The sequence below is a fragment of the Jaculus jaculus genome, chromosome 8, assembly GCF_020740685.1.
Source record: "Jaculus jaculus isolate mJacJac1 chromosome 8, mJacJac1.mat.Y.cur, whole genome shotgun sequence".
NCBI lineage: Eukaryota > Metazoa > Chordata > Mammalia > Rodentia > Dipodidae > Jaculus > Jaculus jaculus.
In genome coordinates this window covers 106,151,126-106,173,253 of record NC_059109.1, presented here as the reverse complement: position 1 = coordinate 106,173,253, position 22,128 = coordinate 106,151,126, and the positions used below count along the sequence as shown (strand labels likewise).

Below are 22,128 nucleotides of genomic sequence, written 5' to 3'. Positions count from 1 at the left end.
ACACACACACACACACACACACACACACACACACACACACACACACACACACACGTCTCTCATTCATGTAGATGACTAGAACTTTTGTGGAGAGAAGTAGACAGGAATCATCATATATGGAGTCTCTGGGCATCTCAGAACTGAAGGGCAGCCACCCCTCCCCAGATATGGGAGAGGCCAGCCAGGCCATGTCACCATCTGCCTGCTCTGACTTCCTTTCAAGGTTGCATCTGAAGCTCCAGGGTGGCAGCTCAGCTCCCTCCTCAACCTTGTCCATATGCCAGGATCTTCAGCAGGTGTACACTGGGTTCCAAGCACCTCTCTGCTCTGTATCTGCTCTGAGACCTACGTATCCCAAAAGCCTATAGGGCTTTTCCAGACAGGCATGTGTGAGGGTGAGCCCTCATCTCCTATTCCCTCTATTCTTCCTCCTTTCACATCCGGACACAGCAGCAACTCAGAAGGATCAGGTGGAATGTTTGGATTGAGCAAGACATGATCACTCCTTGTGGGCCTCACACTAGTACATTTGAAAAACAGGAATGAGACAGGAACAGCTGCTCAGGTGTGAGAACCTGCTTGTTGTAGCCTTCTTTATTGGGTTCCTAGTATTTGCATACTGAGCAAAGCCAATGTCCTCAGGACCACAGCAGCCTTCCATGGATTGGGGAACTACAGAGAAGGGGTCTGAGTAAGAGGCAGTGCTCACAGCACATGGTATCCTGGCATAGGCTCTCAGGCATTATGGCAGCTGAAATTTTCCATGGAAGTCTTGTTCAGCCAGGGCACAGTGTAGATCTGGAAATTGCAAACTACTTTCTGTAAAAAGGGAAGAAAGACAGTAACTTAGCCTGGTTAGAGCATATGTTATAGCTAAAAGGGCAAGTGCCCAACTTGAAATATCAGAATGGGAACTGGGAGGATGTAGGTGAGAAACTTCTGCCCCATCCCAGGACACTCAGACTGACTCCTCAGTGTCTGCCCATCACCCATCCCATTGCTGCATTCCACCAGATGGCATGTGCCCCCTCCTCCTCCTTCACGTCTTCCTGCCCCAGCACAGCCCTCCAAAGAGCAGCCCATGCAAGATGCTAGAGCCCCAAAGTTAAGTATATGGGAGAAGAAACGGTGTGCTCATCACTCCACTTCCAACATGTGTGGAAGATTCAGAAGCATGAGACACACTCCTGAACATGACAGGGCATAGAGGGGTGACAAAGGGAGGGCACTTGTCCCCAGAGCCAGCATCACAGGGGCCAGCACCATCCAGAGAGGGGCTGGGATATAGGAGGCAGAACTGGATGATTTCCAATCACTTTCAGGGCTACGAATCCCACCAGTGCAATCGGGGCAAGGGTCCCAGGTTATGGAAGCCTTCCCTCCTGGAACTATTCATAAAGCATTTTCTGCCATTCTAGAAGGTGTAATGATGAAAAAGAGTTAGTACCCCAATTTCCAGGGTAAACCTACTGAGAAATAAAAACAACCACATGGATAATCATCCCCAGTCCTGTATACCCAACATCAGCATAGGTCAGTATGGGCAGACACCCTCACTCACACTTTTTAACACAGGCACACACACATTCACCTCTTCAAACACCCATATATGTTCTCTCATGTACTCATACAGCTGCACACAAACCTTCACAGATGTGCACTCACACACAAGCAATGTGTTTGCACACCTCTCTGCCTACATGCACGTACCTTCTGCTGGCCTGGTTGTTCGTTGAGGGGACACTTGGCCAAGTCAGTCTGGGACTGGGACTTGGCACAGAGGGTTCGCGCCAGCACCACTTTGAAATAGAAGTTCTTCCCGCCCACAACCTATAGTGAGAAGAACAGGATTCATTTACCAAGCCTGGATCAGGTTTGAATGCATGCAGTCGCTTTACATGATTATAAGGTTAAAGCGTTAGTTTGGGGTTCCTGCCTGCCTTCACGACCTGCCACCAGTACCACCTTCAGAGCTCACAGCAATCTTTTCCAGCCTGTGGCCACAGGCCTTGCTTGCAATGTCGTCTTCTGAGCACCTCTCATTAGGTGTCTTGTGCTTCTGAGTAAGAGGAGAAATAGGACACAGAAAGCAGAAGCTGACAATTCCTTCAGTGGACTCAAGAAAGGAAGGCTCAAGTCTAGAAGCCAGTGAGGTTGGGAAGACAAACAGTTCCCTTTTCCAGAAGCCCCGGGCTGCTCTGAGAAGGAGCAATGACTGTGGGCTGCAGCAAAGGGCTAAGCCAATCCTGTTGGCTGCGGCTCCTCAGGTGGCCACAACACTAGTCCACTCTAGGAAGGCTCCAGGTTTAAGATTGGCTTTCAGCTGAATCTCAGTCACAGCATGAAACCCAGAGAGATCCCGTCCCTGCATTTACCCAGACTCCTTCCTTCACTGGGCAAGAGGACAGGGAATGCTTTTCACCCATGAGAATGTTGTCAGCCAAAGTGAAGATGGCCCTCAAACTCTTACCCTTTTAATGAGTCACTCATCAGCATGTCTTTTATTCATAATAAAAATAAAAGAATTTAGCCCTTTGAGGACACCGAAAAGATCTACCTGGTGAAGTACATTGAATATTGACAACTCAGACTGATCTCCAGTCTGCACAGTTAAGGATGGAGAGACACATGGTCATACGCCACAGCTTACTGAACCTACCAAAGTGTCAAGGTCGGAAAAGCGGAGCAGGGGTTGCTGCGGGGGAGGAGGGAGAGGACAGGAGGAGGACAGTAGCTCGTGCCAGGAGTGGTGCTGGTGCTGGGACACAGACCTGAGGGGCAGGTACCCACCGCCCACAGTGCCTGGATGGGTTCCAGGCTAAGTTAGAAGAGAAAGTTTTGAACACAATTACAAAGGGTTGTGGCACCAAAAGAAAGCAAAAAAAAAAAAAAAAAATGCCCAGGACATGGCTCGGGTGGCAAGCAGGCATGTATTCATTTCTTTGGTTCAATCTGTACTAAGTGCAGTGAAAGATCACTGCCCACTGGAGGGACAGCATGGAGGGGAGTGAGGGCAGGCTCTCTGCAGTACACACCCGTCCTGCTCTGCCTTGGGCAATGCACTCACCTGCTGGCTGGCACTCATCACATGTACTGGTCGGCTGAGGTACAGGTCGTTGTTGACATCGTTGTAAGCATTGACAGCAAAGTCCAGGGCTTGCTGAGTCTCCTTGCTTTTGAGGTCTGCAGGCTCTGGCATGCCAACTGCTGCATGCTTATCCTTAGACTTGCTGTTCGATGTGGAGCTTACAGCCAGAGCGAGGGCCAGGGTGGCCAGCAGGAGCAGGGAGGTGCACAGCAGCCTGGCCATGGTTGGCTAGACCTGGGGCTACAGTGGAGCCGAGGGGACACAGTCCATGGCTTCTCTGGCCTGCCTCCTGGCTTTTTAAACTAAAAGGCCAGGCTGACCAGGCCCTCCTGACCCCACCTCACCTAACTCCGCCCATGGATCCTCCTTTACCCAGCCAGCCCCAGTCCACTATAATCCTTTCCTCCTAACTTTGGCCTCTCATCTCCCCAATTTTGGCCCCTTCTCTTATGTCTCCCCTTCCTTCCCAGTTGATGCCAGCTTACTTCCCACAAGCCCTGCTTCTTCTTCCTGGAGCTCCCAAAGTCATGTCACTCTGGTCTCCACAGTGTATCCTCACTCTCTAAGTCCTGAAAATCCTCTGAGGTTCACCTCTATTTCTCTAGTAAAGATGGACAAGAAAATTTGTCTTCCCAAGGTCTTTGGAGGTCAGGGGCCATCCGGGATGGCAGATCGGGATGTGTCTACTTCAGGGATGTTATTTCAGAGGTTCCAGGAACAGCGAGCGCTGCCCTTTCCTGGGAAACCTGTTTGCCAAATCCACTGAATTAACCTTTATTTGGGAAAAGGGCAAGGGGTTCTCTTTACAACTCATTGGTACCAGTTATGAAATTCAGTAAATAAACTTCATGTGCCTTCTCCCTGGCCAAGACCCTCCAGGACTTTGGTGCAAGTGACTGAACCCTTGACATGACATTACAGCAGTTTTCTCAAGAGAGTAGTGACATGAACCCATGTGAAATTTAATTTTTTTCTAGTCGACACATTAAAAAGTTCAAAAAAGCAGGTAAAATATTTTCAGTATCTTGATGTTGGCTTAATATATCAAATTCTACTTCAACACACAGAAATAAGTCTTAATGAAATAGCTGATATTTCTTGGGTTGACTTTAAATTCTGCAGGTATCTGTAACATTTAAGGAAGATATTCATCCAAAATGGCCCCATTTCCAGCCCCCTATGGTTATTTGTTGCTGGAATCACAACCATTATTCAGGGTGTATGATGAGATGGGTGGTCCATAATTTAGATCAAGAAATTGTAGGTTCTTTACTAGAAAGGATATAAGGAGGGAGGGGGGGAGATGTGCCATTGGACACTGGTCAGAAGGACTTTCAGGGTCCTGAAAAGACAAAAGATCCTACCCAGGCCAGAATCCAGCGTCCTAGGCAGAGGGAACAGTCGGGGCAAAGGCACCAGGTATAGTGTGGTTTCCTTGTTGGAGGAATAAAGGCACCCGAGGGTATTTGAGCAGAGAAAGGTTGTGGGAACTCCAGCACTGGGAGTTGTGTGAGCAGAACCCTGTGGGTAGGTCCAGGGGTTGGAGGATCAGGGATCTTCCTACCAGGCTAGTGGCAGAGGACAGGCAATGAAGGATGAATGTTAGAGGAGGTCATGATCTGCTCTCCTCAGGGAGCCCCATGGAGGCTGTGGTCCCCTCTTCCCTGCTTGAAACACTTCAACTCACCAGGAATGAAGCATAGTTTACATATGATAAGTGCTGTATTTCATGTGTATAAAAGCATTTTAGTGAGTGCATACATCAATGTTATCTGTAAAAAAATATCTAGATTAAGTTCCTGACCCCAGAAAGCTTCCAAATGACTCTCTGGTTTGTGCTCATGTCTACTGGGTCCTGGCGATTTCCATCTATGCTTGAAGTCTTGTTGTTTGATCTACTTGTGTAATTCCTATACATGGATCTGCAGTATACGCTGTGTTGTGTCTGGTCTTTTAGTTATTGGCCTTTTAGGTTCTCCCCAAGTGTTTTTTTCCCTTAGCCAGACTGCTAGTTATCTTTGTAGTCCCAGACTAGATGACCTAGTCACTGGGACACTATATGGGCAGTTAAATGGCAGGATGGTGCATTCCTAGATTCACATTTAACCCTTCAAATTAAAGGTGGAGGGCTTTTCTACAAAAATTTGGTGGCCTATGGATGGTTGAAAAGCATCAAGGAAGTCAATCTTGAAAGTGGTGGGGCATTGATTAGATAGCACTGGCCAGCCCTGCTCTGGATCTGGATGGGGTGAGAACCAGAAGAAGAAATCCAGCAGCTCTGTGCCATAAAGGTGCAGGGGAAACAGCCAGTGCTGATTCAGAAGCTGTAACAAGAGATACAGAAGACCCAGCTAAGGTCACTGATGCTACTACAGTCAGCAGATTCTCCATGTAGATAGGACAAACCTCATACTAGTGAAGCCATCTGGGACTTTCCTAGCTGGAGACAAGCCCATGTCTGGCTCCCAATCTTCAGAAGATCTGGAGGTTCTCTTGTTATGGGATAATACAGCTGGTGACAAATTTTAAGTTGCAGGTAATAGTCCTCTACCTTTCTGATAATCTGGTGTTCTTAAGAATTATACTAAAGCTACACTGTCTGTACTCTAACTAGAACAGGAAAGCCTAAATGACAGCTCACCTGTTTACAGTATGGGTCACTGAACATTTTAAACCCAGTGTTGAGACATTGAGATTGGAACAATTCCTTTCCAAACATTACTCCTAATTGCCAATGCCTCTGGTCATACCAGAGCTCTGCTGGGGATGAACTAGGGGATGAATGCTGTTTCCTTACTGTGAATAAAATGTCCTTTCTGTACCCACACATCAAGGAGACTTTAGATTTCCTACTCATATTATTTAAGCAGTACATTGGTAAGGTTATAGCTGCTATACACAGTAATTACTCCTACCCATGCTTATGCAAGCAACCCTAACTAAACTCAGTGGGTCACAAAAACAAAGATATGAAAGTAAAAAAGGGCTACTTAGGAAGAAGGGGATAGGTTGGAGAAGGAAGGATAAGTAAAGGAAATTAGGTATCTATCTATCTATCTATATTCAAAAATGAGCTTATAAAAGGAAAAATACTCTTACTGTAGAGCAATGTAAAGAAGAAAACAGGTCCCAGGTGAATATTTTTAAAACATTTTATAAAGTTAAAATGATTTTGAAATCAATGTTATTTAAGCTGATAAATGTATGTAAGAATTGTCTTTAAGAACCACACAAAATTTAGACAGCCTCACGCTTCATGAAGGGAGGGCAAGGAGGAAAAAGGAAGCTGCATGTATGTAGAATGAAGGCTTGAAATTCTTCAGTTCTGAAGTGGTGGTCCTCAATCACCAAGCATATATTCCTTTGACCTCAGAGACCTGTCCATCTGAATATAGGCCCTTGATCCTCAGATATTGGTGGAAAGTAACATGCATCATTTTTCTGAATCCCTGAAGGAAAAAGAAAAGTAATAAAAATCAGAATATTAGTTTCTACTCATATGACAGTGCCCCCAAATGATTAATGTTAGGAGAGAAGCACTCATCCTTTGGACTTCTAAGAGGCTGTGTCTACTGCTGGGCTGATAGATTATTGTGCTTTGCCCTCTTGCACACCAATTCACCAACGCAGAATGGCATCTCTCCAGTATGTCCCATGGTATCTAACATTATGTGTGTCCACCACTAATGAATCCCAGAAGCCTCCCTAATATTGCTCTGGGCTTATGTTGGCTTCAAGCATCCTGGTCCAGAGTCAAGCAGTTTCCAAGGAAGAGTAGCTGCACATGTGAGCTTTGTCAGATACTGAGAGAACATGCCAACATGACATGCTGAATAACAAAATTCATTCCAACTGCAAAAACAGATGCAGTCCAGGATGTGCTGGGAAACACAATTGTATCTTCCACATAAATTGAACAAAGTCCAGACTGGAGCTGAAGAATGGGAGGTTGTGAGTGTCCGGAGCACTGATTCAGGGACAGGAAGGAAGTCCTCTGCCTTCTGCAGCCGAAGAGGGCATCACTGAACCCCAGTGGAAGCCAGCTTGGAAATCACTAGGCACCTAAGGAACAAATAAGGCTATGTTATTAGTTTGATGCCCAATGAACAATAAGCCTGGATGGAAGTGGATCTGTCATGGGCACCATGAACAGAGAATACTCTTGCTCCTGTCTCCTCACTCTTCCCTTTCTTTGTCTGCCTTCCTTGGTTCCTTCATTACTGTATCCTCTTTGATTGGGTTCTTCTAGAAGATCAAGCTTCCAGACCCATTTCCTCAAGGTCTATTTATTTCTCCAGGGGACTCAGTAATTGTACTGGGCACCTGGGCCAGTGCAATTAAACTGCACCCAGACAGCTGGCCAAGAGGGCACTGAGGCCCTCACCTGGAAATGTTCATCACAGAGTTGACTCCTCTCTCTTAAGGGGTCCTTTGGAGAGTACTGTCTACATGGCAAGGATTTGCACATGCCCATAGCAGGCTTGCTGCTTTCTCAGCAATTCTGATGTTACTCACCACCTCCAGGGGAGTTGACAACTATCTCAGGACCATTCTCTTCTCCATCCACTCCATGTTGTTTCCTTTCCCTGCCCTGGGCACACAACTGTGAAGGAGAGGTCTACTAGCATTCCTCCCTTTCAGGTCAGGTGAGTATCTTACTATTCGCAAAACTTGTTGGTGCTTCTTGCAGGCATCCTTTGCAAGTAGGTGACATACTGATGACGGGACTGGCAGCCGTTACAATGAGTTCTTGTTCCTTTTGATACCTAGGCCTGTCTGGGCTCTGTCTGTTCCATCTGTTTCTATCATGTGACCAATACATAGCCAGGAGAGTTCCCACCTGGGTGAAAATAACAATGGACACCCAAGGAGCCATACCTCTGTGGTAAGAAGCAGCTGAAACCCAGCTGTCCTGGACAGAGGCCCCAGACCATCACTCAGCAAGAGTAGACTAAACGAGCCTAGTTGATTCTGTGAGACACAAGTCCTGTGAAGCTGTCATGCCAACGTGCTCAGGATTTAAGGACATGCACATGTCAGGCTGAAACATAAGAAACAACATGGATACTAACTCAGTACTCACATTAGCTTTAGACTCATCTCACAGGAGAGACCCTGGGCATGGGAACAGCTGGCAGGAAGCAGCTCAGGCAGCAGTTGGATGGCGCTGTGGCAGTGAGGGGAGTGTGCCACTAAGGTATCGCTGGGTGCTCCCATCAGGGAAGAACTCGCCTTTCTGCTGCAGAGAAGGCAAGTGCCCCGGCATCTAGTGGCCACAGTCAGGACTCACCAGTTCATTGAGTTCAGGTTCTTTCCTCCTAGCAGTGCCTACAGTGGTTGCACATAGCAGTACGGTGTGGCTGAACCCTGCTCTGGAGGGTCATGCCCTGCCCCATCCCCCCAGATGCTCTTTCAAAGCTGGTGGGTGTGTCAGACCCCACGTTCATCTAATCTCATACTGCGGTTTCATCTAGGCTCACACCGAGCACTGATCTCCCCCCCAACCTAGTACAGGTTTTCAGCCCTGTTTGACAGAAGCCCTTCCCTGCCCTGGCTGTTGTCTTCTCCAGGTTTCTTTATAACCATGTTCCTAAGAGACTGCTTCACCATTAACTCCTTCCTACCATCCATTTCCTGAAGGTAGCCGGTGACCCGTAAGGAAGTGAGGTGGTCAGAGGAAGAACCGGGCTAGTGAGCAGATCATTGCTATGAGTAACTTGAATGCCACAGATACTTTGGGGGAACTCGGTGTGTAACTTGTTTCAGATGTACCCACAAGGCTGAGGAAAAGGTGTTTTATTTCTCACTCTATATCTATTTTAGCTGAAGGCTTCCTATGGGCCACCCAGTGCAGTACTGGTACTTGCCAATCGCCTCCAATAAGAGAAAAGACCTGTCTTGGGAAGAGTCTTAGTGCTACAGTAGAACCGCACTGGTAGGTTTGAGAGCGGTGGCTATCAGAAAACACAGTCAGGCTGTGAGAGCAGGCTGCTAAGAGGCTTTGTTCTTGGGTCACTCACTTCTGCACCACTGGAAAACAGAAGAACAGCAAGAGCTAAAGTACCTGGGCACCTGAGGAGCATCCTAAGGAGGGCACCCTGTTGTCTTACCAATCTGTGTCCACCTGGCCCCTGGTCCTTTAAGGTCAACCTCATCGCATACCACAGAATAGTTTCCTGAGCCCTTTGAACACAGTCAGTTTGTAAAGGTCTGACACGGGATGCCTCAACATTGTCCATTTCCTCTTTTGAAAAGCCATCTTCAACCTCTCATCTTGGAAAGTATAGGTTTACTGAAAGAATTCATGATAAACACAAGTTCACATTGCCTAGGTCAGTAAGAAACTGCTATGGTTTGAATGAACTCAGTATGAAGAAGCTAGAAATGTATTCTAATTAACTTATTAAGAAATGGAGCCTCTTGGAAGCAATTCAGGTTAGAATAAGTTATGTGTTTTGGAGCCCCATTCACAGCTTTTTAAGTACAGGAAAAATGACTCACATACGAATCCTTGCTGTTTTGCCATGTGGCTTTAGTGCTCAGCAGAGTCCATACCAGCAAGATGCCTCTCCTCAGATGCAGGCCCTGAACTTCAGCAGTGCACAAAAGAAAACACAAAAGATGTCTACAGCTATGCTATCCTAAATGTGCCTGATCTCATCTGATCTCAGAAGCTAAGGAGGATCGAGCTTGGTTAGTATGTGGATGAGACAAATCACAAATGACTTATAATCCAAAGTCAAGGGTGAATTGTGGAACTATGACAGAACTTTCTTCTTGAAGGAGGCTAGGTCCTGTGCCCATGGGTGATACAACCCATGAAGGTAAGTATATCACATGTGGGTAGGGGACAGAGTTGTCTCTGCCACCTGTCCAAATGAACTTTAGCCACTACTGTCTAGATCAAGTCCTCAGACATCAGGAAGCCAATCAGAGGGACTGTATTATACATTCCTGTCAGACCCATTATTTGCTAGCCTGTCCCAGCTATTCAAATCCATGGAAACAATCACCTTAGCTGGGGTTATTGTTCACTGATAATCTAAATTGTTGTTTATTCTCTGAGGGCCAACACTGGAAATGAACCTTATCTTGGTCCCTCACAATGAGGAGTCAGCCAGGCAGGTTCCCTGAACCACTTGCCTTGCTCCCTATGGAATCACACTAGCTCCTGGGCATTCATCCTAGTCTGCACACCTTTGTAGTGAGCCTGCTCATCCAAGTGTTCCCTAAGTACCCCTGGCATCCACTTCAGATCCTCAGAAGAATATTTGTAGAATATCCATGACTTTACATTATTTCTTTTGTATAACAAAGATTCTAAACATCTCAAGTAGGAAAATCCATCTAAATGTAGTGTGGTGGTTTGATTCAGGTGTCCACCATAAACTTAGGCGTTCTGAATGCTAAGGTCTCAGCTGATGGAAATTTGGGAATTAATGCCTCCTGAAGCCAGTATATTGTTGGAGGGGGGCTTAAGGGTTTTATAGCCAGCTTTCCCTTGCCATCCCTTTCAAACAAGATGCTCTTGGCCAGGTGATTTCTGCCAGCAATGTGAACTTGACTGCAACAGTAAAGTTGATACCAAAGAGTGGGGTCATCGCTGCTTGAAACGTGACCATGTGGCTTTGGCCTTTTGGAACTGATTATCAGGAGGAATGTGGAAGGATTTGAAACCTTGCCCTAAGAGATGGCTTTCAGTGCTGTAAGTACAGCTTGATGGACTATTCTGGTCAGAGTTGAAAGACCCAAATGCAGTAAGAACTAAGGACTATGAAGTTTGGCTTATAAAGGTGAGAAAGAGCTTTGCTTGGAGTGGGTTAGAAATAGTTAGTGTGAGAGGCTTGCTGTTATGCCATGTCCTGAGAACTTGTGGTGGGTTGCATTGCATAGAAATGGACTGGTGTGAACAGAGGGATATGTCACAGAAAAAATGAAATCTTTGGGTCCAAACTGCTGCTTGTTCAGCTGCAATTGTATGAGAGATTATAAACGTGGAGACTGGGCCAGCTGACCTGCATTGGGACAACAACAACAACAACAAAATGTAGTTTATTGAAGGGGCCTGAATGCTCAAGGAGTGTATTATTCAAAGTCTGCTCCCCTCTCCCTTGATTAACAAATTGGCACCCCATCTCATATTATTGAATATATAAATTCAGGAAAGTGAGGGTCATTGAATTGGCAAAACTGTCTTGTGTTTGGGAAATGGCCATGGGCAGTGTGAAGCAGGTTTTCTTAATGTCTGCATGGAGACCCAATGGAGTCATGAGGATGGACTGTTGGTTGCAGTGGAGACCCAGTGGACATCTAGGACAATGAGATGACTGATAAGGAGAGCTGCTGGCCCTGGATGAAGTTTCCCAGGACTATGAGTAGCCTAGTTGGAGGGGTGGAATCGGAGCTCCAGCAACTTGTCATTGATTAGAATTATTGGACTTGGAGACTTGTCACTCACTAGAGATGTTGGACTTGGAGCTACAGAGTTTGGTGTTTGCCCTGTTTAAATCTTGTATTGCTAGAGTATTTCTTTGGTATGCCAAACGCCATCTTTTGCACTGTGAATGTTTATTCCGTGCCATTATGGGTTTTTTGTATTATGGCTCAGTTAAAAGATCTTGGACTATTGTGATGTTTGAACATCATTGGAGTTGATTCAAAGCTATGGGGACTTTAAAGATGGACTGACTGCATTTTACATCATGGGTTGTTCTGTTTATGGGATCCAGGAGCATAATTTGGTGGTTTGATTCACGTGTCCCCCATAAACTTAGGTGTTCTGAATGCTAGTTTCCCAGATGATAGAGATTTGAGCATTAATGCCTCCTGTATGCAGTGTACTGTTGGGGGCAGATGTATGGGTATTATAGCAAGCTTCCCCTTGCCAGTATTTGGCACACTCTTTGTTGCTGTTTTCCATGTGATGTTGGCAAAGAGTTGATGTCCACCCTCTGCTCGTGCCATCACTTTCCCTGCCATCATGGAGCTTTCCCTCAAGTCTGTAAGCTAAAATAAACCTTTCTTTCCAGAAGCTGCTCTTGGTCAGGTGATTTCTTCCAGCAATGTGAACCTGTCTTCAACATGTAGTTTCTCTTTAAAGCAAACTTTTAGACATGGACTTGGTTATGGTGGCTTAGTGGCAAGGTGTCTTTAGGAAGCACAGGATAGGTGGGGAAATAAAAATATAAAATCCAAAATGTAAAATATCTCTATGTGGAGTACTAGCTATCATTTAAAAATGAAAGATCTATGTCATGCTACAACACAGGTAACCCTGAGGACATCATGCTAAGTGAAGAAAGATCACACCCAAAGGAATAAATACTGTGTGATTCTACTTGTATGTGATGTCTAAAGATTCATAGAGACAGCAAATAGAATGGTGGTTAAGTGAAGGAAATGAGGAGATAATATTTATTAGATAAAGACAGGCTTAGTTTGGGATGGTGACAATTTCTGGTTATGTTGAGTGGAGTTGGTTGCATGATGTGAGTGTACTTAGTACCATACAACTGCCCACTAAAATAGTAAGCAGATAATGCTATGTTAAGTGCATTTTACCACTATCACAGGTGCACATGTGGGACCTGGGGAGACCGTCTAGGGTTTTCATGCATTTCCATGTAAATAAGCAAAATAGACAAATGCACATAAGGTGCCCTTTCATAATCTTCACATTATATTAGTGCCACAAGGGGGGAGGAGTGAGCTTCATTTTAGTGGCTATGTGAATTTCTGTAAAACAATTGGATTCCTAAATCAGCAGGCTTTCCAATTTTTTTACATAAGTTGAGAACATAAATGAAATCTATGTGTCATCTAGGATAATCCTGATTTAGAAAAAGCAACAACCTGCAGGGTGTATATGTGCCATTTCTAGAGATGACATTCTGAAATCCGAGACCAAAGTCATGAAGGCAGCAGATCTGTACTGTTAGCATCATCCTGAGTGAGCCCCACGCCTTACCCACTTCATGGCTGACTATGTCTCTGTAGGAGAAGCAATGAAATGTGTAGCATCATCAGGAGATGGGAGGGTCTTATGACAGAAAAAGGGTGAAAGTTCTTTTGGTACAAGAAGAATCCTAGTGGTCTTGCCCGTCTCACCAATTAACATCCTTGTCATTTGGAAGTGTTTATAAGAAACAGAAACATAAAAGGCACAAGAAGCTTCCCAAGCTTGGGCTATACCTGACCACTGGAGCTTACCATCCATGAACACAGAACAACTATGGGTAGTGTTTCTTTCCAAGCCTGCAGCATAAAATTACCAAGAAGGTTAGTACAACAGGAAGGACACAGGGTCAAGTACCACAGGCCTGGTCTTCAGTCCCTCACATGATGAGGGACTAAATTGCTTCTTACATGTTCACAGAAATATTGCTAACTAATGAGTAGTGACATGAATAGCCTCTGCTTAAGCTCTGTTGTTATGATTGTACTGAGAGACAGTGACATATGCGACATTCACTGATTTAATTATGGATTCTATCATAGATGGATTTTATGAACACCAAACTGTAGACTATTTTAGCTGGAAAGAAATTCACATTACCTATTCAAACTGATCACTATCTGAATCTATTCCTAAACTAAGGCAGTGCCAAAGAGCAATCCACAATGTCAGAAAAGAATGAAGCCCACATCTCAGAGCAGCCATGGTCTATTCTGAGAAGGTTGTAAGTGACTAAAGCCTTGTGATGTTGTCTTAGGATACAGATATTTAGCCGAAGAGTCTCAAGACATTGGTGAATCACCTCTTATAGGGCTTAATGCACTCTTCATGGAGAGGTAATGATACCCAAACAAGGGCAGGAGATGCAGTCTCATACTTGGGGCAGAAGTAAGCACACAACATCAATTTCTTTTCTTTTTTATTCTTTTTTTTGAGGTTGATGTTTCATAAGAATAGTTAGGAATTGAGCTGGAGAGATGGTATAGCCATTAAGGAGCTTACCAGAAGGCACCCAGGTTCAATTCTCCAGTACGTATGTAAAGCTGGATACACAAAGTGGCACATGTGTCTGGAATTAATTTGCAGTGGCTAGAGGCACTTGCCTACCCATTCTCTCTCTATCTACTCCTAGAAATAAATAAGTAAATAAATAAATAAATATTTTAAAACAAACAATAAAGAACAATTAAGAAACATTTCATGTCCTTGCTTGCCATATTAATGTTTTCTGATTCTGAAATGCAAATTATATGCACCCAGGAATAGGCAAAAGTAGATAGGAATTTGTGGAGTTTTTATTAGTTCAAGCTGCAAGTCAGTACATTTAAAGATAGAAATCAACCTAATTTATGTATTTCAAAAATACTTTTAAAACTAATATCCTAAATGAAAATCACAGAGATTATTTTGCATTTTTTTCTTCAAGGACTCTATAGTAATATGTAACCACAACAAAATATCATCTGAAAGTCAATTTTTATGCTTGTATGAAAGTCAGGGTCAAATTGACCTCAGAGACCACACCACTACCTGCAGCTGTTATTTAAGAGAAACTACATATGGACAGAAGTTAAAGAATGAAAGCAGCGTTGATTCAGGAAATATTTCAAGAGAGGAGAAGAAATCTCAGGATAGCACTGTGCTCCGTTCCACATATAACAAGAGCTATAGATTCATCCCAAGTTTTAAGGCAGAGGGAAAGGATGAGATATTGCCAAGAGGAAACATCAGAGGTAGGGTGAGGTATCTGATAATCAACTCAATAGAAATTTTGCTGAAGGTAGATCCCCTAAAGCGGGACTTGATTAGAAACCCAGGGTGAGCCAGGAGTGGTGGGGCATGTCTTTAATCCCAGCACTGGAAAGGGAGGGGTAGGAGTATCGCCATGAGTTTGGGCCATGCTGAGACTATATAGTGAATTCCAGGTCAACCTGGGCTAGAATGAAACCCAACATAAAAAACAAAAGCAAAAATTTGCAGAAGAGAGTATGGAAAGATTGTTAGATTGCACAGAGACATTGCCTCTTCCCCATAACTGATGGCTACCCCCAGAATGCATGACCCACAATCCCCAAAAAGAAGGATCCCTTCGGAGGAGGGAGGACAAAGAGGACACTAACAATGGTGCCAACACGGCTGTTTATACACTGACTATGTACACAACTAATTAACTAAAAAATAAAGATACCCAGGGTGACCATATACTTAGGGGTACACTTATCTAGAATAACCAGGGTGTGAGGAGCAGTAGGAGACTTGCTAAACTGACTTAGAGAATTCTTACTACAGCTGGACTGTTCAGAGGTGACCACCAAAGCCCAGATGTTGAGATCTACTTGGAGAAGGGATCAGAAGTGCTCGGTAAAAGCTGGTCAAGAAAAGAGTATCTGTTCTGTTCTCTGCAACTGAGACTTACTCTGTGTCAACTCAGGGATACATGTACGCTGTAGTCCCTGGCCCAGGGCTATGGCACTGACCTGCTCAACGATAGTCACCAAGAAGCCACAGGAAGTGGAGCAGTACTGCTCTGCCATAGTCCTTTCTAGGGTGTCCCAGGATACAGGGCAGCAGCAGCACTCAGCCAGGTGGCATCTAGTGAGGTCGTAGCTGATGGACACTGCTGCCTCTCACCTGGAGCACCTGGAGGTGGGAGGAGCAGGGAGAGCGTCCCTTGCAAGGTAGAGCGCAGGAGCAGGGGACTGTTCAGATCCTGCCCATCGCCACTCATGTGAGGAGCTGGAGCTGGAGCTGGAGCTGCAGCAGAGCAGAGGGGACGAGATACACGGGCAGAGATCATCCTGCTGTCCTTTTGCTGCCTTCCTTCCCTCCACGCACTCCAGATCCTTCTGTCATCCAAGTGGCACCCCTCCTCTTCCCCTCCTTCCCACCGCCATCCCCTGTCTGCTCTTCTAGTTCACCCCTCCCCAGGCTCCGGGCCCTCCTTCTCAACTTGCCCAATCTCTAGTTACCCAGGTCTCCACAAAGGTGTCACCAAAAATGAAAACACCCAGTGACCTTTAGCTCTATTTCCCCAGAAACGAAGAGAGGGGCAGGCCTGGGTTTCTGCTGTCCTTGCAGTTCAGGGGTGTCTTTAAGCTGGGGTCAAGGTCTGGAATGCCTTGTCTAGGGAGGCCATTTTAGGGGTTTGAGGAATACTCAGTCTGTTTCTTCCTGGGGAACTCCTTTCTAATGCCAAACTTGCTTAATGAACATTTACATTGGAAAAGGGCAAGGTGTTCTCCTTTTCATGACTCATTAGCCCGGGATTTCTATTCAGCAAACTTTAAAGAAACTCTCCCTTGGCCAGGCCATTTCAGCAAAGCACAGGTATTTTGTCCCTGGATGTGTGACACTTTAACAGGTCTGTCCAGTTCAGATGTGACCTTAACCCACGTGTAACCACAAATTTTCTAGTAAACACTTTAAAAAGTACGTAAAAACAGGTGAAGAAATGCTATGTTGTATCTGTTAATATCAAATGATGTTTGATAATGCTGTTTCATGTTAATACTTATTACAAGCACTTGCTTCGCACCTGGGTTGTTTGCAGGCACCACCTGGTCATGCTGATCCTTGGGCCCCAGCCCTTGCCAGGCATTTAGTTGGAGGAGACTCATACTTGATGAACCATCACTCCAGAGTCTGGAGCTCCCTTAATGCAAAGATAACAATGCTCAAATAAGGACAGGGGACCCATTCACCTATTTGATGTAGAAATAAGGATACATGGATCATATTTTGGGGGGTTCTTGTTGCTGAGATTTGTGTCACTTAAGCATTATTAAGGACTATTTTATGTAATTTCATTGCCTGACTCATCTTTGCAAAGACCCCTGAAGTACAATGCATATGCTCCATGAATTGACAAACTGGATAATGAATTCTTCTATGGGTTAATGCAAGTTGCAAGTGAGCCCAAGCAAAACACTCCAAGCACTTTTTCTTTTTCTTTTTGTTTTTTTTGTCGAGGTAGGGTCTCACTCTTACTCAGGTTGACCTGGGATTTACTATGTAGTCTCAGGGTGGCCTAGAGCTCACAGTGATCCTCCTACCTCTGCTTCCCTAGTGCTGTGATTAAAGGCATGTGCCACCAGCCTGGCTCCAAGAACTTTTTTTTTTTAAACATTTTATTTATTTATTTGAGAGTGACAGACACAAAGAGAAAGACAGATAGACAGATAGAGGGAGAGAGAGAGAATGGGTGCACCAGGGCTTCCAGTCTCTGCAAACAAACTCCAGATGCGTGCGTCCCCTTGTGCATCTGGCTAACGTGGGACCTGGGGAACCAAGCCTCGAACCGGGGTCTTAAGGCTTCACAGGCAAGCGCTTAACCACTAAGCCATCTCTCCAACCCTCCAAGAACTTTTTAAAAAGGAAGATATTGAAGGTATCTACCATCCCAATGAACAGCCATAGGCATTTCTCCCAGTGTCCCGCAAAGTGTCATGTCTTATCTCAGCCCAGTCCCTGCCCTTGAGGCATTCACTGAGGACTGGCACATGCACACTGGGGAAGGCCTGTCACATCACCGAGGACTACGGGGCTTTCATGAGGGTATAGCCTGTGGTCTTCCCTCCCCTGTCAGCTCTCAGTGGTGATCCTTGTGGCCTTGGGATCCTGAGCCCAAGTGCACAAGGCTCTTCCATAATCACATCCTCAGTGGTCTTCTGAGACCCAAACTTCTGTGGAGAAGTTGCTGGCTTCATGTGAATTATCTTCTCAGCGATTTGTCTTTAATGTCCTTGTTATAATGTGCAGCAACAGACAAAATATTAAAAGTTTAGCCTGAGAATACCTTTATAGTTGTATGAAAATCAGTCAATGACTGACCATGGAGATGATAAGCCTAGGCCTTTATGTAAGAAAACCAGACCTAGAGTGTACTTCAAGCATAAAAGTAAACTTGAGTAAAAAAGCAAAAAGAGACTTCTGGTTAAGATGGCGGTGTAGGTACCACGCCAAAGCAGCCTGGAGGGAAAAAAGACCAAAAAAACTCAGCAAAATACACACTCTTACTAAAAAGTGAGGTGTATAGGATATTGAAACAGCAGTGGAGAAGTAGGAGAGATCCAGAGCATCCAGAGCCCACACAGCCCGGCAAAAGTGGCCCCAGCAGCTCCACCAACCGCGGTGGTGGCAGGGCACCAGAAAGACACCAGGCTTGGCTCCAGCCACAGGAAAAGCCAGGTGCAGGCGCTTCCCCTCACACCGCGCTCTCCGCAACTTGGGAAATGTGAGGGGAGAGCAGCAGCGAGCAGCGGAGGAGCAGACCGCGAGGTAGAAGAACACGTGGAGCAGCGAAAGAAACAGAGCAGCTGTAGCTCCCTCCCCTCCCCCACCACCTGAGCCCAGCTCCAGTGAACAGAGCAGCAACCTGGGACCCGGCCACGCCAAATTGAGCTGACAGCGGGACCCAAGCAGGAGCAGAGTTCAGCAACAACATCAGCGGCTCTGGAACCAGTACCAGCGGCGCCAGCAGCAGCAGGCCCAGGAGCGGCAGCAGCGGCAGACCCAGCAGCAGTAGACCCAGGAGCGGCAACAACAGCAGACCCAGCAGCAGCAGCTTCAGCAACAGCAGTGGCTCCAGAAGTGGCAGCTACAGCAGCAGCAGCAGCAGAGGCAACAGTAGCAGTGGGCCCAGCAGAAGCAGGTTGAGCTGCTGACAAACCCAGGAGAGGCAGCTTTCACAGCAGCAGTTCCAGCAGTGGGGGTGCTGATCTGCAGGGCCACAGTTGCCAGGCTTGGTTTACCCCACAGGAAAAGCCAGTGCCCAGCTCCAGAAATCAGAACAGCAGCCCGACGACACAGACAGCAACTTGACTGAGACCAAACTCATCCAAGGTAACTGGGTTTGCACCAGGGAAGGGTCTCACTTGGTCACAAGCTGACTGGGATCCCTCAACAGACCAGAAATCTTAACCTCTATGTTGATAGAGGATCTGGTTGTTATAATAACTACTCTGGCATACATACTTGGGGCTGCTTTTGACTGAATGGGTACAGTGTTTAGTTAACTTTTAGAATCTACCTGTGTTTTATTCCACTCAGCCTACTTGAATACTCCCATAGCAGGGAAACTCAACCCCTAGGAGCACCTTTGTAGATATTCTGAGAGTCTTAAGAGCCACATCTAACACCTTAAGCTAGTACCCTGAAAATATATAACATCAAATCAATTGATACAGCTAAGAATACCCAGATAGCTAGAAAATCCAAGCATTAACTTAATTCAAGATGCAAAAATATATACATTATAACACAAGAAACACTAAAAATCAAGATGATATAAATCCACCTAAAAGTATTAATGCATCAGAAATGACCTCCAGTGAGAACGAGTTAGAGGAAATGCCTGAAAAAGATTTCAAAAGAATGATTGTAAATATGTTCAAAGAAGTCAGAGAACAAATCAAAGGAGTCAAAGAGGAACTTAAAGAGGGAATCAAAGGAATCAAAGAAGATGCAGGACACCAATTTCATGAAATAAAGAAGGCAATACAAGACATAAATAAGGAAATAGAAATAATAAAGAAAAACCAGTCAGGATCACTAGCAATAAAGAACACAGTTCATAAATAAAAAACTCTGTAGAAAATCTCACCAGTAGAATGGAGGAAAGAGAGGACAGAATATCTAAGCTAGAAGACCAGGTGGCAGATCTAATACAGGCCAACAAAGAGAAAGACAAACTTACAGAAAAGTATCAGTGGGAATTTCAAGATATGTGGAACACTACAAAAAGATCAAATACTAGAATTCAGGGCATAGTAGAAGGAGAATTTCACTCAAAAGGCATAGTAGGTGTCTTCCACAAAATCATAGAAGAAAATTTCCCCCAAAATGGGAAAGAGGTGCCAATACAGATAAAGGGAGCCTTTAGAACCCCAGCCAGACAAAAGCTGGAAAGAACCTCTCCTCGCCATATTATAATCAAACTTCCAAACACACACACCAAAGAAAAAATACTGAAAGCAGTTAGAGAGGAAAATCAAGTTCCTACAAAAGTAAGCCCATCAGGATTACAGCAGATTATTCAACACAAACTTTTAAAGCCAGAAGGGCTTGTGGTGATATATTCCAAGTTCTGAAAGGTAACAACTGTCAACCAAGGTTACTTTATCCTGCAAAGTTATCCATTCAAATAGATGGAGAAATAGGACATTCCATGACAAAAGCAGGTTAAAGGAGTATTTGAAGACAAAACCAGCTCTACAGAAAATACTTGATAGAATCCTCCATGCTGAAGAAAAGGAAAAGCACACATATAAGGAACCTAAAAAAAACAAGCAATACTCAAATACTAGTTAACAGAAGAGAGCACAGGTAGAACCAGAACCACACACACACACAAAAAGGCAAACATAAATACACACCTTTCAATAATATCTCTTAATATCATCGGCCTCAATGCCCCAATGAAAAGACAGATTTGCAGACTGGTTTAAAAAGCAGGATCCTACAATTTGTTGTCTCCAAGAAACTCACCTTTCTACAAAGGATAGACATTATCTTAGGGTGAAAGGTTGGAGGATGGTGTTTCAAGCAAATGGGCCTAGAAAACAAGCAGGGGTTGCTATCCTAATATTGGACAAGGTAGACGTTAGTCCAACATTAGTCAAGAAAGATAAGGAAGGCCACTTTATATTGATTAAGGGCACACTCCAACAGGAGGACATTACAATCCAAAACATATATGCACCTAACATGGGGGCTCCCTAATTCATTAAACAAACACTATTACAATTAAGGTCACAGATAACACCAAACACAGTGGTGGTAGGTGACTTTAACACCCCACTCTCATCAATTGACAGGTCATCCCGGGAAAAAATAAACAGAGAGGCATCTGGACTAAATGAGGTCATAGAAAGAATGGACTTAACAGATATATACAGGACATTTCATCCAAAGGCTGCAGAATATACATTCTTTTCAGCAGCACATGGAACATTCTCTAAAATAGACCATATATTAAGACACAAAGCAAATCTTAACAAATTTAGGAAAATTGAAATAATTCCTTGCATTCTATCTGACCACAATGGTATTAAACTACAAATCAGTAGCAAGAAAGGGTATAGAGCATACACAAAGTCATGGAAACTAAACAATACACTACTAAATGATGAATGGGTCAATGAAGAAATCAAGAGGGAAATCAAAATTTTATAGAGTCAAATGATAATGAGAACACAACATACCAAAATCTCTGGGATACAATGAAGGCAGTTCTAAGAGGTAAATTTATAGCCTTAAGTGCCTATATTAAGAAATCAGAGGGCTGGAGAGATGGCTTAGCGGATAAACGCTTGCCTGTGAAGACTAAGGACCCCGGTTCGAGGCTCGGTTCCCCAGGTTACACTTTAGCTAGATGCACAAGTGAGCGCACACATCTGGAGTTCGTTTGCAGAGGCTGGAAGACCTGGCACGCCCATTCTCTCTCTCTCCCTCTATCTGTCTTTCTCTCTGTGTCTTTCGCTCTCAAATAAATAAATAAATAAATAAATAAATAAATAAATAATAAAAAATAAATAAATAAATACAAAAGAAATTAGAAAGGTCACAAGTAAACGACCTAATGCTTCGCCTTAAAACTTGGAAAAAGAAGAGCAAGGCAAACCAAAAATCAGTAGACGGGAAGAAATAATAAAGATTAGGGCAGAATTAATGAAATAGAAGAAAAAGGACGATCCAAAGAATCAATGAAACAAATAGTTGGTTCTTTGAAAGGATAAACAAGATTGATAAACCCTTAGCAAATCTGACCAAAAGAAAGAGAGAAGAGACACAAATTAATAAAATCAGAGATGAACAAGGTATCATCACAACAGATTCCAGAGAAATTCAAAAAATCATAGGGACATACTATAAAAGCATATACTCCACAAAGTATGAAAATCTGAAATAAATGGATGATTTCCTTGATCTATGTTACCTACCTAAATTAAATCAAAATGAGATTAATCACTTAAATAGACCTATAACAAACATGGAGATCTGAACAGTTATCAATAATCTCCCAACTAAAAAAAGCCCAGGCCCAGATGGATTCACTGCTGAATTTTACCAGACTTTTAAGGAAGAG

At 44.4% G+C, this 22,128-nt stretch overlaps 1 protein-coding gene across 1 annotated transcript; it reads right to left on the bottom strand.

Moving 5' to 3' along the window:
• Window positions 1–725: 725 nt before the first annotated feature.
• On the bottom strand, window positions 726–15,577 carry LOC123462884 (cystatin 10-like). Its single transcript, XM_045157048.1, has 4 exons — window positions 15,521–15,577; window positions 3,068–3,316; window positions 1,711–1,830; window positions 726–819 (listed from the first exon to the last, which is right to left on the bottom strand). The coding sequence occupies exons 1-4, from the start codon at window positions 15,575–15,577 to the stop codon at window positions 736–738; spliced, it is 510 nt and encodes a 169-aa protein (XP_045012983.1). The 3' UTR covers window positions 726–735.
• Between the last annotated feature and the right edge of the window lie 6,551 nt (window positions 15,578–22,128).

What these genes read in the sequence shown, in the direction of transcription:
- LOC123462884 (XM_045157048.1), bottom strand. Translation starts at nt 15,577, where the DNA reads ATGGCAGAGCAGTACTGCTCCACTTCCTGTGGCTTCTTGGTGACTATC. An exon ending in TGGTGACTATCGTTGAGCAG is followed by an intron (nt 3,317 to 15,520) that starts GTCAGTGCCATA and finishes CCCCAGGTCTAG; the next exon opens with CCAACCATGGCCAGGCTGCT. An exon ending in TGATGAGTGCCAGCCAGCAG is followed by an intron (nt 1,831 to 3,067) that starts GTGAGTGCATTG and finishes TTCTCACTATAG; the next exon opens with GTTGTGGGCGGGAAGAACTT.